The sequence below is a fragment of the Centrocercus urophasianus genome, unplaced genomic scaffold, assembly GCF_019232065.1.
Source record: "Centrocercus urophasianus isolate 14NV4802_14NV808 unplaced genomic scaffold, USGS_Curo_1.0 seq_11, whole genome shotgun sequence".
Lineage (NCBI taxonomy): Eukaryota > Metazoa > Chordata > Aves > Galliformes > Phasianidae > Centrocercus > Centrocercus urophasianus.
This window is the reverse complement of record NW_024884253.1, coordinates 77,137,504-77,156,382: the sequence shown is the minus strand read 5'-3', so window position 1 is coordinate 77,156,382 and position 18,879 is coordinate 77,137,504. Positions and strand designations below refer to the sequence as shown.

The 18,879-nt window shown below is 39.3% G+C and overlaps 1 protein-coding gene across 13 annotated transcripts in view; it reads left to right on the top strand.

The window, feature by feature from the left end:
- Window positions 1-18,879, top strand: part of PIGN (phosphatidylinositol glycan anchor biosynthesis class N) — a 115,195-nt gene that overhangs the window by 82,078 nt on the left and 14,238 nt on the right. For 6 of the 13 annotated variants that reach the window (XM_042839851.1, XM_042839856.1, XM_042839852.1 and 3 more), the window contains exons 23-28: window positions 1,421-1,507; window positions 4,128-4,183; window positions 4,647-4,722; window positions 6,053-6,126; window positions 8,981-9,023; window positions 10,836-10,888. In XM_042839851.1, the coding sequence (XP_042695785.1) occupies window positions 1,421-1,507; window positions 4,128-4,183; window positions 4,647-4,722; window positions 6,053-6,126; window positions 8,981-9,023; window positions 10,836-10,888 (389 nt within the window). The other 7 variants (XM_042839861.1, XM_042839860.1, XM_042839859.1 and 4 more) reach the window with 6 other exon arrangements.

Below are 18,879 nucleotides of genomic sequence, written 5' to 3'. Positions count from 1 at the left end.
TCTTTCACCCTAAAATTTTTGAAGCTATTTCCAAAGCCTATGCTGCTTACACTGCTGCTTTTAGATTAGGTCAAGGTTTTAGCAAGCTGTGGCTATGCCATTAGTTTAGAGCCAAAGTGCCTGTTGGAGAGCTGTCTGTGTGCTCGAAGCAAGGCAAATATGCAACTGGTTCTTCCCTACTTCTCCCAAGTGTGCCCTCCTTGGTGCTGGTCAGGGAAAATCTGGGTGAAAGTGCATGGGAATGGCCAGACTCACTTGTTAGAGTGGTGATACACAACTTTCATGCCAAAGCAGTCACCAGAGTGGATCTCTCAAATGCTGTGATTTTTTTTCTTCCACAGGGGAGATGATTTTAAAGCTTGAGAGAGAATGGAATTTACCAATTTAACGCTGGGTTTCAGAAATGAAAATGGGAATTGCTGTTTGTTTTTACTGTATATACTTGAGATATTTTATGTGAGGATGTTTTGTAGCATCTGAATTGCTAAGAGTCAGAATCTGTGGTGCTTGCCTGCCTGACAGTATTCTGATCTTCTAGTTGTTTTTAAGTAAAATTCTACTAAAGCAATGTATTACATAGAAGACTAGAACAATGATGATCACTTCATTAATCAAAAATCAAATGAAAAGAATGTAAGTGAACCATAATTAGTGTTTACATTGTCGCTATCTGTATGTCATCTGACTTTGGGTTCCAAGTGAAAGAAACAGTAATGCTCTCTCGTTTCCCACTTTTAGATTAGAAAAATAATCTCTCAGATGTCTGTTAATACTTAGCCAAAATAAATCTTGTGCTTGAGAATTCAACTCAGCTTTCTGATGTGAGATTAATATTAATTAAAATGTTGACAGCATTGAAAGTCTGTTATTTGAATTTTTTTTCTTTTCCCCTATGAAAAGGAGTTCACTGGCTTCTAAAACTTCATGAACGGTTCTCTTTAGGTCAAGTGTTATTGTGATGAGAACTAAAGGAGATGGAGAATATTTTAGTATTCTCATTCATAGCGTAAGTCAACTAAGGATAATTGCGGTCTTTATTTCTGTGGGTCTTTTTTCACATACTCATGTGAGCACTGAAAGTGATTGTGTGTAGGAGGAGGAATATTTATGATGGAAAAATATGATAAATCTAGGGCATAGAAGGTTTGTGTTTTTGTGTTGTTTTTTTTTTTTAGCGTAGATAGCAGTGGAAGCTCCACTGTGTTCATCTCATCACCTCATCTGTAGAGTCTTTCTGGCAGACTCATTAAAGTATAATAAGAGGAAAAAAAGGAAAGGTTGCAGTCCTCAGCGTAACACCACTCCAATAACAACTGCTAGGGAATTAGGCTTATTTCTCATTTATTTCAATAAAACTATGGTGGGTCTGTCAAAGTACATCCGTTATGTTATGTATTGATTTCTCCTGCTGTCTTTCCAGCTTGCTTTTTTCAACTTCTCCTATGCTACCGATATAACTCAGTTTCGACAGCTCCACCTAGATGACATCCGCAGGTCTTTCTTCTTTGTATCCTTTTGTTGGCTGCTGTGTTCCAAGGAAAAGATGTTTTTGGTTTTTTTTTTCAATCAATCAAAAACTGTAGTCTGGTAGTTGTTGGAAATAGAAAATAATGAAGATTATTTATCTGATGTTGCTCAAAAGACAGAGGTCTTGTACATTGCTTTTTGACGCAGCAGTAAAACAAACAAACAAAAAACTGTAATGAACTGCGCTTTTTTGAAATCCATCTTCTTGGCAACTTAGTAAAGTTTGGCATCTTAAAGTCATAGAATCATTAAGGTTGGAAAAGACGACTGATGCAGTTGAGTTAACCTTTATTCTAAGGACACTGGTTCTCAACTTTGCTTGTGTTTTATTACATTTTGGCTGCAGGGAATTCATTCAGCCTTGATAAATTAATTGGAAAAAGTGATATTAAAATTATTCTTGTTTTATCATTTTTAGAGTATGACAGTGTACTAGGAAGAAACTGTTAAGGGGTGGGCATTGACCATGTCCAATCAGGGGAGATGAGAAGAAAAGCTCCTGCAGACTCTAACAAAACATACTGCCAGATTCTGGCCTAGAAAGGATGTGTGATACACTCAATTTTGCTGCTAGAAGAGATTTGTTCTTAAGGAGAAGGGTTGCTTGTTTATTAGCATTGCAGTTATTTTGCATTACTGTATCTGCTGATGATTTTTTTTTTATTTGGCAGAAAGGGTAATGAGTATGCAAGTGGGAGAGTCTGGAATGAGCCAGACTCGAATACGCAACTTTCTATCACAGGTGGGTTGTCACAGATGGAGGTAGGAAGAAGCTGCCTCAATACTGCTTCCAGCAAAAACAGGCTTTATAGTTTGTAGAATAATCAAATCTGATAGAGTGGATCAGAATCGCAGTTTGTGTTGTTGATTTGATTGAATTTGGGAATCTGCAGAAGCAGAAGTGAGATGGTCACATCATTAAAAAGGCAATTCATTGTTAAAGAAGGTGCGTGCCTTCTTAAGGCAGCATGCTAGGTGTTGAACACGTGTTCTCTGTGCAGGAAATCTGAAGCACCACTTATCAGACCTTGGAGCAAGTTCATCTGTTTCATTTGTTACTGATGCTGGATTTTATACAAAAAATAAGCTTTTAGTGAAATTATTGCTGTCAGATCCGAAAAATTAACCGACCCCTCTTCCTTCCTCCCCCCAAAAAAGATTGTTTTTTAAAACTTCAGTATACTACCTCATAATATCAAACACTTAAATATGGTACTTTAATGTCATCTTACATGAAAACACTTAAATGTATTCTGTTCAGGTCTTGAAATAAACTAGACAATTTGCAGTCTCCTTTGCAGAGAAAAGGTGTGATACATTCTAGTTCAAAAGGCATGGATGTTTGCTTGTTTTAAATTTAGATATGTACAACAATTAGAAATAGTGTTGTTAGAGGCCTTTTCTATTAGAACAATCACGTTGCATCTGCAACCCTGTGAGTTGTATATCTTGAAAATAATCTTTCAAGCTTTGTATATAGGGCCCAAAATTATATAGGGCACTGAGACCTTATCTTCCAGGAGATTCAGATTGCATATGCTTAGCATTTTGATTAGACCTATGTGCCACTGGTATTTTTTCTGTTTTATTACAGAATTGTTGTTCTTATAAATCTCAACTGACAGATTTGCGCTATGCTGTTAGCCTGCTGTGTTACTAAACTTGAAATGATGTGATACACTTGGGAGATATAATTTCTGTAGTTATGCTGACCTAATCTTTCAGAAATATTGTGTGCAGAATCACAACAATTCTGCTGAATAGTTGGTAGCAAGCTGTTTATGCAGAGACTTAAATGATCTGATGCAGTGGCTGTAACAGGAGCGGAAGGACCCAGAGGGTGTTCTAGCAGCAGGAGCCATTGTCACAAACTCTCTGCCTGATGAAATGAAGAAGAAAAAAAAAGAAGAAAAATAAAGAAAGAAAAAGCAGTTAAAACCATTCTTTGACCAAAGAGATGTGAGTCATAATGGGCCCCAATGAGCTCAGAAGGTAGAATAATCTTTAATGGGCTGCTATAGCAGCAATCATCATATCTAGATGAACAAAGTAGGTTGGTAAAACTTCTAGCTATACTGATTGTGCAAGAGTTGTCCTACCCCTCCTGAGTACAGTAGGAGTCCCATGTTGCAATGAAGAGGCTCAGCACCTTTGGAGGACAAAGCTGTGGGAGGGATAACAACCTTTAGTCTTGTTTCATGGCCAACTGCCTCTTCCGCATTTGATTCCTCAATAAAGTCATCTATTTTGTTTGGTGATGCAATATGTCAGCATAAACATGTGCTTGTTTGTGTCCAGGTATGTTCCTGTCTTGCTAGGAACCCAGAGAACAAGCTGCCAAGTTTCTGGCGGGGACTTTAAGACAGCCACTAAAATGTTATGCATGCAGTTTCTATCAGTAAAATTTGACACAGTCATATTTGAAATCTTGGGTAGAGCTGGACAGTGCTTTGATTGTCTTCATGCAATGTGAAACTGTAATAGTGGGTCTGCTTCTTAGAGTTTCATGACAGGATTTGAGAAGTAGATTGGATTGAAGGGGAGGATGCTTTGTTTTACTGCAACTGTTTCTGTGGTGTGTTTTCCTTAAATACATCTAGGTTTTCTTCATAGTGACAGCCTTTTTTGGCACAGGAAACATAGCTTCCATTAACAGGTAAGTAGTATTCATTCATTTGAGAAACAGTAGGTTACAAAAATACATCCTACAGTTGATGTACCAAATATAAATTTAGTCAGCAAAATTAGGGCAGCAGAATTAAAGCAATATTTGGTAATAATATTGATAACAAATAATATGGTTTCTACTCTCTGTAACCTGTTCCTTAAGAGCAGACACTGGTTACAAGTCATCTTAATTTTCATTACATAGAAAGGAGTTGAAAGAACTTAATGGCTCATCAGCAGCATGACTTCCCAAAAGGCACCAGCAGAGAAAATTGTAGAGAAAGAAAAGTGAAGTGTAAACATCCTTGCTAATTCAATATTTGAGCAAGAGAAAAGAAATCCAGAAGTATTGTTTAAAAATGCGTGTACCCAGGATGAACTAAGTGCTATGTTTTTAAATGCAAAATGCCATTTAGAAGACATGTTGTAATGCCTTTTTCACGTCTCTCTAGTTTTGATCCTGCGTCTGTCTATTGTTTCCTGACTGTGTTCAGTCCCTTTATAATGGGAGGCTTGCTTCTCTTGAAGGTTAGTAATTCTACCTTGGTGAAATTTTCTCAAAGAACTGTTTAATAAACAATGTAGCACGTACGTAGTAGTTACAAAAACATATATCTTTGTTTGAGCTTCATTAGCCTTCTCATCCATGTGTGAAGCTTTCAGCCTTTATAATGTTTCTAGAGCTAAATTCTGATTCCCAAAGGAAAGAAACTAAACTGTATGGAAAGTATAATTTAATGGCATTAGATTGGTTTATTATATTAAGATGGAAGTTTCAAATGTTAAGAAGACCTCTAAATTGTTTTTTAAAATGGTAAGTTTTCCCTGTAGTATAATATCTACGGAAACATTGAGGGAATATATACTTCTTTTATTAGTTTCATCTATCTACATTACATTAAGTACGAGCTTTGAGTGCTTTCCTGATTAGGCTGTCATTCTTACAATGAGTACTGTTTTTAACATGTTCTTAACATCTGAATGATTTGTTAGAGACTGGATTGCACTTCTTGCTAACAGGCAGGGTGTGGAAGCTCTTTTCTGATCTGCCCAAGGCAGAGCTAAAGAGAAAAACATGAAGGGAAATAGGGTATTCTTAGATTTCTTTAAAATATGCAGTAGTCCCTGCTCTGCCTTTCTGCTTTTTCTGTCCTCGGGAAAGCAGGCTTATGTTGCAGTTATACTTCAGGACACTGGTCACTGAAAATCTTTTGGATTCTAGGGAACAGCTTTTAGCCTGTAAGAATCAAGATGCTTTCACACATCTAACTTAAGGAATGCAAGTCAACTTTGGAAGGAGCAAAAGGCAGCGCTCATGTTTTTAATGTTTTTTGCTTTATTTTCTTCTTAAATTACTGAACTGTTTTCATTTGCTTTCCTTGGGTTTGGAGGGCAGTGTGAACTTTTATCTTGCTGAATACAAGCTATATTCTAATTTTTTTTTTTAATTTTTGATGGCTATTTTGATGACCTATTCTACTTTGCTTGGAGCTCTGCATCTGTCACGTGAGATCTGGCATCTCAACAGTTTTTTCCTTTGGCCTTGCTAAAGTATTTATCATCAGTGCTAAGAAAGGGCTAAATGAAGTGAGGATCATCAGGGTGTTTTAATTATAGTTTTCCATATTGCCTCATGGTTTATTTCACTGCAGTTCAGCTACAACTATGGGAGGGATTTTCTGTTTGTTTGTTAAGCATACTATTGCAGAATGCGTTTCCACCTTTTCTTGCCAATATTTTGTTTTTCTAACATACACATTCTGTGATAATTTCAAAATCTGGAAAATATTTCCACAACCTGCCATGTTTGTTTTGTAAATATGGTTATAAACCAGAATGCTGTTTGTGTTTTAAACAGGTTGTAATACCATTTCTTCTGGTATCGTGTGCTTTTGAAGCTGTTCAAGTCACAACACAGCTGTCATCTAAGAGGTACAGTAAGTGCTGTATTTCTGCATTAGTAAGGATAACAAATCTATTCTGCAAGAATTAAAAATTGCCAAATCTCAATCTAAATTTAAAAGAAAAAACAAGTTATAATGTTACTTCTACTTGTTAATGTGGTTCATATTTTTTGTTCAGTGATTTTGCAAGCTCAGGAGTTCTTTTCATTGTGATAAATGATTATAAATGGAAGTGTTTGCGCTGTCTAAGGCAATGATATTTAATATTCTTTCTTGACAACACACAGAAAGAGCACTTTTTTCCTCGTAATGTAGAAAAATGAGTGGAACCTAAAGTTTGACTTTTGTTTCATATTGCAACTCTGCCAATAGTGTAATATTTTAAAAATAACCTATTTATAATGTAACCAATTCAGAGCTTTGTAGCACTGACCTCATCGTGAGTAGCATTTAATTAAAAAAAAAAAGTATGGCTTAGGTTGGAAGGTCCCTTAATACGTACCCAGCCCCAACCCTTTGCCATGGACAGGGCTGCTATTCACTAGATCAGGCTGCCCAGAGCCCCATCCAACCTGCCCGTAAGCGTTCAGGGATGGGGCACCACAGCTTCTCTGGGCAGCTGTGCCACTGCCTCACTGCCTTCTGAGTAAATAACTTTTTCCTTGCAGTAGGATTAGATGACTGCCAGTTCTTTCTCCATCTCTAAAGACTTTTTAGAGGGACTGTGAGAAGAGTACCCAACCTCTGCTCATCATGGTGCTGACATGGAGGAGGTCCTGGTCAACCATTTGATTTTGAATTTGTCTTAGTGGGATCTTATGTGAGATTGACTGAGGGTCTCACTTGACAGTGGCAGGGGTACTGCAGCGACTTTGTACTGCATATTCCTCAGCTAAGTTGGAGGAAGTTGCCCATGTTGACTGTGATACCCTGTGCCTTTCAGTTCGTTCTCATCCCGTCCGTGCCCTGCCTGTTGTCTCCTTATTACAATGCAACCCAGTACTAGGATGTACATGGCAACCTTAGACCAGGACAAATTTGGAGAAACAGCACAAGGCTCACCCACTAAACCTTTCCTGCCTCAGCTGTGCAAGCAGTCTGTGTGAGCTGTCATTGGAACCTCCAAAGAAGGGTATCTACCTTCCTCACTAAGGGTGATATAGGAGCAGAGCTGCATTGAGGAACTGGGGTTGTTCAGAAAATCAGCTAGCACTTTACATGTATAGGGATCAGGCATCATAAAGGTCAGTGTTTCCCAACTTATGAATGCTTATGATGCCAGAGCTATTGCAAGCTCTTATGAAATGTCCGTGTGTGTGTGTGAGAGGCAAAATTATACAAACTTCTTAAACTGTGAGGCACAAGTACATGTTTACAACTCTGAGACTGTGGCTGTACCTTAGGTTGGGATTTTTTGCTTTCTTTGTTTAACTGCTCAGGTAACAATAGCAAATATACTGCTACAGCATCAGCTTGGGAATGAGACAGAAACCACAAGATATGCCCAGGTTCCCTGGAGGGGTTGTGCTCTGATTCTCAGTGCATCCCAGTGCCTGTACTGCGCTCTCATTATTGCTCTTGCTGCCCCTGCTAGCTAAATTAAGGCATCGCAGGAGGCAATCTTGTTTTTGTAGTGTTATAAACATACAGTGAAATTAGTGTTGTCCTTCCTTTGTGAAAGGTTTCCTACAGTTCAGAATGGCAGAAAGTAGATTTTTGTGATTTCAACGAATTGCTCCCAAACTCCTTGTTTTTTTTTTTCCTGTTCATGGAGAATATTCTGTCAGAATGTGCCTATAACTTGCCTGTGAAAACAGCCCTCTAGCTGAGTGATTCCTAGACAGTGCAAGATTGCAACACCCGATCTGAGCCATAGGTAAGAGGAAAGAGGCCTTTCAGTGAGTCTGAGATGCAGTAGGTTTCTAGCATGCTAGTTCACTGACGAAATATAGCTGATTTAAGCAATGGCAGTACCCCTTATTAGAAGACATTGGTACGGGTGTCCCCCTCTACAGGCTCATTGAATGCAGCAGGACAGTTCTTCCCTTAAAAGGCTTCATGGATTTATGGTGATACTACTGACAAATTAGCTGTATTATACTTAAGGACTTCTCTGCTAATGGGTCAGCTTCTTGCTACATTGCTTCAGTGTCATTAACTAGAAACTAGTTTTAACCAGTTATAGTAATTGCTTTCATGCAATTTAGGATTTACATAGTTTAATGAAAAGAACATTAGGTTAATGGGGAAAAAAATAGCTCTACGTGCTCCCTTCTGGTTTGTTTTATTGGCTGCAGTCTACTTCCCAGAAGTAACCTGCTGCCTGACAGGCTCCCAGGAGTCTGGGAGTATGCCTCCAAAATGCTGTGCTTTGCTGGAAGAGCTTGTGGGAGCCCAGAGCTCGGAAAAGGAGGCATGCTTTGTTCAGCAGGGAGGATGTCAGAGTAGGACCAATCAGCTCAGTTATCTCCCTATCCAAAACAGTTTTATTCCCTCTTGAATCCATCCTCAAGCTTCTAAATCAGCTTTATTTGGCTTAGCTAGTGCATGAGCTCCCAGTGTCAGAAATGGACAGGCGCTGCTTCCAACACGCTCTTATTCTCTGCTAAATGACTCGTGTTAGGTTTCTCTGTTGCAAAATTGAAACTGCTAATGTGAAATGTCTGTTTCAAGCAGGGTGGGATTACAAATACCAAATACCAAATATTCTAGTCATGTATTTTAATAGTTCTCTAATAAATGCAAAAGTAGCTGAGTGATTGAAAGGCAAGCACAAGAAATTGTATCTTATTTTAATTTCTTTGTGGGGATTTTAGTAAGCTTTGCAATGTCTGTGGGCATGTATGTTGGATAATAGTCTGGTTCTGTTTTTTTCTTTGCAGCCTTTTCCTCATTGTTCTTGTGATTTCAGACATTATGGCTTTGGTAAGTTGTTGTTGCACATTCTCTTCAAATAAGATGGAGCCAAGGGGGCTTTACTAACTCCATGTAAGGATCTGAATTTGTTTCAGACTTCTAAGTTTTTGCAGCTAGGGCAACAAATTGAAATCCCAGCATAATTTAGAGATAACACTCCTGCAGTCACCACTCTTTGAATTTCATGTAATTAAAGCTTCTAAGGAAATAATGTTCTTATAATAGCAAGAAACAAAAATGAAGTAACAACTTAATCTGAGCTTTTCATGTGCTTTCCAGTCAAACTCTTAGGCAATGCTTAAATCAATTTTAGCTTTGTGCCAGGCTTAATTTTTCAGGAATGTGAGCCTTCTCCTCATGGTCCCCCACTTTTCCTATAAGAAGAGACACAAAGGAAAATACATGTTATGTATCGTTTTCTTTGTTGATGTTGCCAGAATCCAGGAGATCTGCAACGTCTGAGAAAAGAGATTTTGTGCCCTTCGTAATAAACTCTTAATCAATGAAATCTTCAGTCAGTTTGTGTCCACAATCAAAGCTAGATGAAATAACCTAAATCTGAACAATAATAACCCAGTATAGTTTTCACAGATTAAAAGTACATTTTTGTAGTTCTCCTTTAACTGTCTTCAACTTAGTAAGTAGCACCCCTAAATATCTCAACCCATGAGTTCCACTTTGTTTTCTTCAATTCCCTCCCCAGTCACACTGGGAAGAGGGGGAGGGTGGTAAGGTGAGCAAATGACTGGGTGGTGCTTATCCACCTGCTGGGTTAAACCACAACAGTATCATCAAATCAGCTGAAATTGTTTAAGAGTAGCAGGTAGAGCTCGTGTTTTCTCTTCATGTATGCTGGTTGAGTTTAGTCACTTTGATGTGAGTATTGCAAATATGGTATCACTGTAAATTGCAGTGTACAAAATAGTGTGATCTGTGGATCTTACTTTATAGGAAAAGCAGCAAATACAAAACCAAATGACTAATTTGACTGTAGAGTAAGAAATTGAGAAGGTTTCGTTTTGCTTCATTCCAAGCAAGTCTTTTTACTAATTTTTGATAACTTATATAGGAAAAGGATTAAAATGTTTGTGAATCACACTCAGTGTTTCACTAATGGGATCAGTCTAAAATGAAGAGGACAGGTATGTCGAGTAGTGGTGTGTAGCAAGCCCCAGTATCTTGTACCTCACATATTCTCGCATATTAACTTAATGATTTTCAAACAGTTAATAAGTATACAGTTGGTGTACAAAGAAAGTCTGACCAAAGAGGTGTGATACGCCGGAACTATGTGTATATAAAGCAGAAGAAGAAGTAGAAGAACATTAGTTTGTAGTCTTGAATCTTTCACGTGTTTCATATGACCATAAGCCAGAATTCACTAATAGTTCAGTTCTGTCTTTTCCTGACTTTATGCCATTTTGCAGATGAAAAACTGTTGGAGTTGTCCAACATTTATGGCAGATTTCTATGAAAACAGTATACTTCCTTTTTGATACTAGTTGTTATTTGGGAACCTGTTATTTTAAGCAGCAAGGTGGACTGACTTATTGAGAAGATTAGCTGGTAGTAATCTCTGCTTCTTGCAAACAGAGAGAGAATTCGGTCCATCTTTAGCTGCTCTTATTTGATACCATGTTAAGTCTGTTTCTGGCTCTTACAGTATTTTTCTGTTTGGTCCAAATGAGCATTCCTGGAAAGGTCCTGCCCTTGTTCCACTTGAATTAGAAATTTGGAGTAAACAACCTGAAAACACTGGTTTTGAGTTTATTTTGAATTGTGCACTGTTGATGTACTAATGAAAGTTGTTTTATTCCCTAGCACTTTTTCTTTTTGGTTAAAGATTATGGAAGCTGGCTTGACATAGGCACAAGGTACAGTATTTTTTTGCCACTGTTGCATTTTGAGAAGGTTCAGAGGTTAATATTGTTGTTTATCTACTCGAACTCTTTGTAATGTTTTCAATTACTCCCCTTATCAAATGCTTCAGTGATGATCCTTGTACTTAGAACAGATGCACACGCATGCGAGTGTTCCACACGTACACCCACATACACATGTAGATATAGACCCAGCTAAAACTTGTGTCTTGAAATCTGTGCCAGAGCAACATGGAATAGGCAATTAATCTAGCATGGCAAAAAATCCTGTCAGCAGTACTTGTTTTCTTCCTGAAGAACAATAATGACCCAAAAATATCTTAATTACTGATTTGCACTGTAATTAGTTTTAATTACTGTTAAAGTCGTAATTTATCAAAGCTGTTAATTATCTTAAATCTGGTTAAACTTCCATATAAGATCCACCGTGAATTAATGAACTTTTTGCAAGTATGTTGGTGGGTACCAACGCTTCAATTAATCCTACCCTCAGCTCAGGGAGAATAAATCTGTAGCATTTAAACATACAAATCATAGTTATAGCAAGTGAATGCATTCTGAATAGCGAAGTCCTACAGCATACATCATCAGGTATGCATTTCTATTTGGGATTGCACAGATTTCAGGCTTACCTTCCCTGAGTTGTGGGAATAGATTATATTCTGTAATAAGTTTAGAAGGAAATACGTACAGAATAATCCAGCCAATGTGGTAATTTGAAAATGTCATTTAAAGAGAAGTTGAATATTGATTCATTGTTAATACTCTGGTCTGTGTTTACCCTGTGCTTTGCTGAGCCCTGTGCTTCTTCAGGCACGTGCATGCATGTACAAACATGCATGCACACGTTCTACCTGTTTCCTTTTGGAAATTGAAATTCCTGCTTATATGTTTTGAGAGTTCCTAATGGGAGGAGGTTGAGTTAGATCAAATAACGAAAACAGCGCTTTAACATCATCACACTTCCTTCTTGCTGTCAGTTTGTGGTAAGTCAGTTGGCCTCATCCTTTGGCTGAATTCCTGTGTAGTTTAATAAGGATATTAAAGACCTCAGAAGAGCTGTGCTTAGCTGAGCAAGAAGCTTTCTAATTGGGAGTTGACAAGCGAAAACAAAAAAGTCACAAGTAACAGAAAACTTTGTTTCTGATGTACAGCCTTCATAGCGCAGTGATTTACACCTGGGATAGATTGTTGAATCTGTTTCAGCTGGAGGTACACTTTGCTCCTGAGAGCTCAGGGGAGCCTATTACATACATATGTATTTCTGCCTCTCAATGTGTGTTTGAGCACTGAAGAAAGCGTTGAAAGAATTCTTTTGAAAAAGTGTTTGTGATTAATTTTTAATGTGGTAATGCACAATGCTCTGGCAGCCTTAAATTTGTCATTAATTCATTTTTGAGTGCTTGACTTCACAATCTACATTATTATACTGTAGTCTCTTTATGTATATTGTGTGTGTGTGTGGGAATGTAAGTTAAAGCTGACTTGGCTGCATTAGAAAGGTGGTGAAGCTTTAGGCAGAACTGAAGCAGTTTCTCTCTTCCCTAGCACGAGCAGTGTTCTGACCCCTGAACCTGAGCAGATTTGTCAACACATGATCCTCAAGCTTTACAAAATCAGCAGGCAACAGTGGAAGATTCTTTGTTGTTTATTCCTGAAAAATGAGCTTCGTGGGGTTTTGGGCAATTCCCAAAATCAGTGGGAGAGAGATACTAACATGGCTCTTTCCTGTCCTCTTCTTGCAGCCCCTGTGACAGCTCTGTGGCATTCCTCTTGCAGTGTTGTCTGTTGCTTTGACAGCAAGGTCTGAAAATATCCCCTCACAGCTGACATTTTAGATGTTGCCAGAATTTTCCTGAGAAGACTGAGTCGGTTAAGGAAATGGCGGTTGTTTTTTCTCCAGCCATTTTTATCTCAGCAAAACCTGTGCGGAATTTCATGGAACAAAGAATAGGAGCACCCTTAGGGACGGGTCTTGACAGCTTTTTCTTTTCCATTTTCTTTTCTTTTCCTTTTTTTTTCTTCCTCATGGCACTGATGGGGGGAGGGATACAGTTTTCAGGTTCATTTTAGATTACTACTTTATGAGATCATTTAGATCAGAGTGGAAAAGCAGCAATTTAGTTGCCTAGTGAATGGCAAGAGATTAGTTCCTTTGAAATCCTCTGAAATGCTTTATATCTTGCATTTGGAAAGTTTCTGATGTATATTTCCACTCATTCTTTTTTGTGATAGTTCTCTGAATTTTCTGATTACCACACCTCAAAATTTTTGAATGTAAGAATATGCAAGTTCAGTAGGAAATGTTCATTAGGTAATACCTGGCTTTTTCAATGGCAGTGCTCACTATTTTCATATGTAAAATCTGATTTTAAAAACCTCAGGGAAAAAAAAAAAAATAGAATTTTCATTGCTATCTTACGGTGGTGTTTTGTTTCCTAGGGGATCTCTCTTATTGTTTGGAAGTAGTTTATGCTTGCTTAACTGATACATTTTCGTCTTTTAATTTCTCTCCTGGCTGTTGCATCTCAGTCTACCATGCCTCATATCTGCCTTAACAACATCTTTATTCTTCCAGTTCAATATACCGTACCTTGCAAGTATTATCTGTCGGTGGCAAGACATTTTTACTTTTCCCTTTCTTCCAGGTCATTAATGAAATGCTCAACAACAGTACACCTAACATACAGTCATGTAGTACCACATTCAGCAAATCATAAACCTGCCATTGATTTCCTCTTCTCAGGAAATTATGAATTACCATAACTATTTATGGCTTCTTAGAAAGTGTTCAAGCCCCTCTGCTTAACGGTGCTACTAAGATCAGCACGGACTTATTTTTCAGAGAGTTTTTTGTTGTGTAGGTGTAAGAACAGGGTGTAATCTTGCAGTGAACATAAAATTCATAGTAGCTGGTTATGCAAGTTTCTGAGATCTGCTAACCTTACCCTGCACCTGTATGTTTTGAGGTAACCCTAAACTGTATCATAAGCTGTAGAAGAACTCACTGTTACATTTCATAGATACAATAATGCAGTCTTCTCAATACTTTTGACTTATTAGTATTTAGTACATGATCATAGGAAGTTTCAGGCAGATTCTTATATTTTTGAATAACAGATAAATGGAATAGATAGCTTTTCAGCTTCTTTGCCACTAAAATAGATTTCTCTATGGCTTAAAAATTGTTTTATCTATCTAGCTCTAAAAATTGAGGTATGTAGCCTTTAAATCGTATTCTAGCTGTATAGCGTGTGCAGTTTGTAGATAACTGTTTAAACAGATGGTAAAGATAAACCCTTGAAACTTCTTTATGTGACAGTATTATATAGTTTCATCCAGACATGATTTCCCAATCTTTTTATATCAGTTGCTGGAAGATACAGAGATAAGTACAATCTGAACTGCGCTTTCAAAGGTCAGTGGACATAAAGCTTGTAGATAAAGCATAGATTAAGTAGTTTATGTTTTTGCATAGTAGAAACAGTTTCAGCTTTGTGATAGGTGTGTTCTAGGTCTGATTATTAAAACAAAGGTCTTACGTCAAGGAGGAAAATTGTGTTTACCAACAATCTCTAAAATGAGGCAGTGGCACAGTTGCCCAGAGAAGCTTTGGCCAGGTTGGATGGGGCTCTTGGCAGCCTGAGCTGGTGGTGGCAGCCCTGCCCATGGCACCAGGTTGGGACTGGTGGGCTTTAAGGTCCCCTCCAACCCAAGCATTTAATGAAAGCAGCACATATGTAAAGTCCTCAAACTCTTCTAGAAAGAGCTCATCCAAGTCCTTGTGTGAGTTACTTTGTTCTACTTGTTCTAATTCAGTTCCGAGTAACTTACTCCGTCTTCCCAGTTTTCAGTCGGGTCTGCCATCATAGAAGTTAGCCTGACTTGAGAGAAGAGGCATGGTTTGATGCAAGATTACTTTTGCTCCTTTTCTAGTGATATTTGATTCTTTTCTTTTTGGATTGGTACATCTTACCAACATACGCTGTCATGAGCAAAGCCAAGAGAGGATGTCACCTCATATATTCTCTTTCTACTTACTTGTAACCAAAATAGGCCTCTGGGATACCAGATTTTCTTAGCACTAGTGTTGCCTGCTCACTTTGATCCATACGTAGAGCAGTCACCTTTCTGTTGAATGGTGCTGCCTGCCTTACCTTAGTTAGTCCATGTTCCCCTGCACTAGCTACTGTTTCTTTTACCATTCCCTTTCCTTGCCCATTTCATCCTTCATAACAATTGCCCCTGCTTCAGCTCCACTGTGCTTGATATATTCCCTTTATCCACATGGGTCAAACTTGACAGCAGCCTAAAATCACACTCCGTTTTGTTAGCTGAGATTTGAGTTCTCATGAAGGAAGTTCTTTTTGAGAATTACCTGTTTCACTGTAACTACTGATCCAGGCAAGAGTGTTGTGTGTTGTCCAGGGATCAAGTTTTCCACACTGCTGCTGTGGTATGTACCTGTAGGAATCTTGCTTTGTTTGTTTGTTTAATTACAGCATTACCTGTAGAGAGAACTAATTTACCAAGCAGAACTGCCTGCAGGTACTGTGGTACAAGTTGCTGATAGCCCCAGAGATGCTGGCTGTTTGCAGTTACATGACAAGTTGACTGAAATTGCTTCTAATTATGCTCTGTGCCATAATATATACATTTTTCTTTACTCTGAATGTCTGATATTTTGATAAAGAAGTGTAGCTATTCAACCTTGTGGAGTATAGCAAGAGAAAAATGCATGTGGCACACTGTTCTTTATAAAAGCCTGAAGGACCCGTCCCTGACAGATGGCTAAGTGGAGTTTGCGGAGACTTTTTACTTTGAGAAAACCCCTCTATGTCCCTGCATATAATTCATGAGCACCCACATCTGGTAAAGCTTCTTAAAGGGCAGAGGGGAAATCAGATGTCTGTGTAAGTACTGTGCTGATGGCAGCAAGCCTTCAGCAACAGCTTATCCTCTGATGGCTGTCTCAGTGTACCTATAGGAATAAAAGCAGGGCCCTCATTTGACTTAAGATTTTCAGATTTCACATTTTCAAGCTAGAATGTAAGAATTGTTTTTACCTATGTGAAAAACTAAAATTTTGGTGCCCTGTGAATAGAAAAGCTGAGGTGTTAACAGTATATATATTATATACTGATATATATACATTATATCTGCATCATATATCAAACCACACAGCTGTTCATCAGAGTGGTTGTTTCCTTAATACTATGCAAGCTTCTGTACCTGTAGTGCTTGTACAGTTCCCCAGGGCACATTACACTGTGAAAACAACTGCAGTGAGGATTTGACTTTGTTGGCAGCATTGTGTCCTTTCCCATAGAGCACTGAAACTTGGACAGAGTCTGCAGCACACCCAGGTGAACTTCCAAGGGCTGTTCTGGAGGGAGTTGTGCACACAACACGTGGACAATCACAAATACATTGTGAGTTGAGAAGTCCAAAGTGCACCAACCAGCTGAAAGTGTGTGCACAATTTCGTGCTTTTGCTGTGTGATTTTGTACATTCCCCACAGAACAGAGTGAGCGCTGGGCTCCTGTAGCTGTGCTGCTCTGCTTAGCTGGAGCTAGAGATGGAGATGTTTGTAGGAAAGGGATGTAGGAAAGATTGCTACTGTCTGACAATTTAAATCTTCACTCATTCACAGCAGGGAGTATTGTCAGTTTCACTGCATACAGGTGAGAGCTGACAGATGAAAGCTGCAGGGTGTTGGGGTGGATTGCGCTTGCTGAGTTGTGGGCGTATTTGTGCTGGTGAATTTTTGGGACTTAAATTACTTAAATGTATGCATTTGGAACAAGGTATTTGTGAGAAGATTATAATCAGACTCAACAGAAACAGAAGAATCTTATAGCATGAGTTGAGTTACTCTCAGCATTTTCCACCCTTTGTTCAGATCAGTTCCTTTTGTTGCTTATATCCTGGCTGCAGAAGAGCTCCTGCTCATTAGTGAACTTCTGGATTACTTTTATTCTGTCACACTGGTTAGTGGCCAAGCTTTGTTAAGAGCCAGTTCTTCTCTGCTTCACAGAACTAAATTACGCTACGCTAGTGCCAAGATTGTCACAATCTTGGGGTCGTGAGGATTGATAGCATCAGTTACGAGCTTTACTGCTCTTCTGTGGCTAAACTGTCAAACAGAATGAGTCCTCAGGCAGAAATTCCAGATCATTAAACCTGCAAGTACTCTTTGCAATCCTTTTTTCTAAATAAATTCAGGCTTCATCAAGTCTGAAGTTACCCTACTCATCCTAAGGAACCATCTGCTTTGAAATAGAGGAGACATCAATACCTCTCATGTCAGAGTGCCTAGTATCTTCAGTAGTCCCAGGAATAAACAAACATCTACACTAGTGGCTCTGGATGCTCTCATGCAGATGACTGCAGCAGTGTTTCATCTGAAACTCTAGGCTGAAGTGTTGTGATCTCAGACACACCTTCAAGATGCTGAGTATGTTGATGCTGGAAGGGGCAGACATGACCAGGTGGGGCAAGAGTTCTCTGGGCAGCAAACTGGCTGGACTTAATAGCAGAACTAATGATTGGGGATTTCAGATGTCTCCTGAAAAAGCAGCATGGCAAGCTGTGAGCAATCCAGAGGAGGTTCCTGGTCCAGATGTTAGACAAACTGACCAGAGGTGAAACATTATGGGCCTAGTGCTTACCAATGCAGAGGAGCTTATTAAAGAGGTTAAGGTTGGAGGTAGTCCAGGCTGCGGTGCTCGTGCCCTGGCTGAGTTTGAGATCTTGAGGAATATGGTCCTGGCAAAGAGCAGAGCCAGAACCCTGAACTTCAACAAAATGAAATTTCATTTGATTAAGCAGGTAATGAGGGAGATCCCCTGGGCAGCTGTCCTTAGGGATAAAGAAAATGAGCAGAGATGGCCACCTTTCTTAGAACACAAGAGTTCTCCATTCTCATGTATTTTGAAATGAAGCAGAGGAGACAGGAAGCTGACATGGCTGAATGAGGACCTGTTGGTCAAACTGAGGTGAGAGAAGGAAATGCATTGGCAGCAGAAGCAGGGACATGTGGCCTGGAAGGATTACAGGGATGATGTCTGGATGTGTACAGAAGAGTTTGGGAAAGACAAGGCACAGATGGAACTGTACTTGACAGGGGATGCAAAGAATAACAAGAAGGGATTCTGTAGGAAATTGGGGAAGAAGAGAAAGGCCAAGGAGAACCTACTTCCTCTGATAAGTGGGAAGAAAGAACTGGCAACAGCAGGTATAGAGAAGGCTGAACTATTCAACAAGTTTTTTGCCTCAATCAGGTCTCACACATCTCTCATCTCTCATGTTCCTGAACCTCTAGGTGGATGTTGGGGGGATGAAAAGCCCTCTCAATGGAAGCAGAGTTTGAGATCACCTGATGAGATCGAACACATACAAGTCTATTGGGCCAATGACTGGACATGCATTCCAGGGTGATGAGGAAGATGGCAGCCAGAAGGTTATAGTCAATGGCTCTATGGAGGCCAATGGCAAGTGTTGTCCCTCAGAGTTCTGTCTGAGGGTCTGGTGCTCTTCAGCATCTTTATCAGTGACGTAGACAGTGAGATAGAGTGCAGCCTCAGCAAGCTTGCTAATGACACAAAACTGAATGGTACAACAGAAGGATGGAATGCTATTGAAAGGCACCTGGATGGGCTTGAGAAGTGAGCCCTTATGAACTTAGTGAAGTTCAACAGCGCCAAGTGGAAGGTGTTGCACTTAGTTTGGGGCAATCTCAGATGTGAGTACAGACTGGGAGGACTCATTGAGAGCAGCCCTGCAGAGGAGGCTCAGAAAGCCAACTGCATCTGGGCTAAATCAAAAGAGGAGAGGCCAGCAAGTCAAGAGAGGTGATTGTCCCCCTCTGTGAGGTCCAATCAGGTATACTGCATGCAGCTTGGGGCCCCCAGCACAAGAAAGACATATGGAGCTGTTGGAACAGGTCTGGAGGAACAGATTACCACAGAGATGGGCTGGAAAC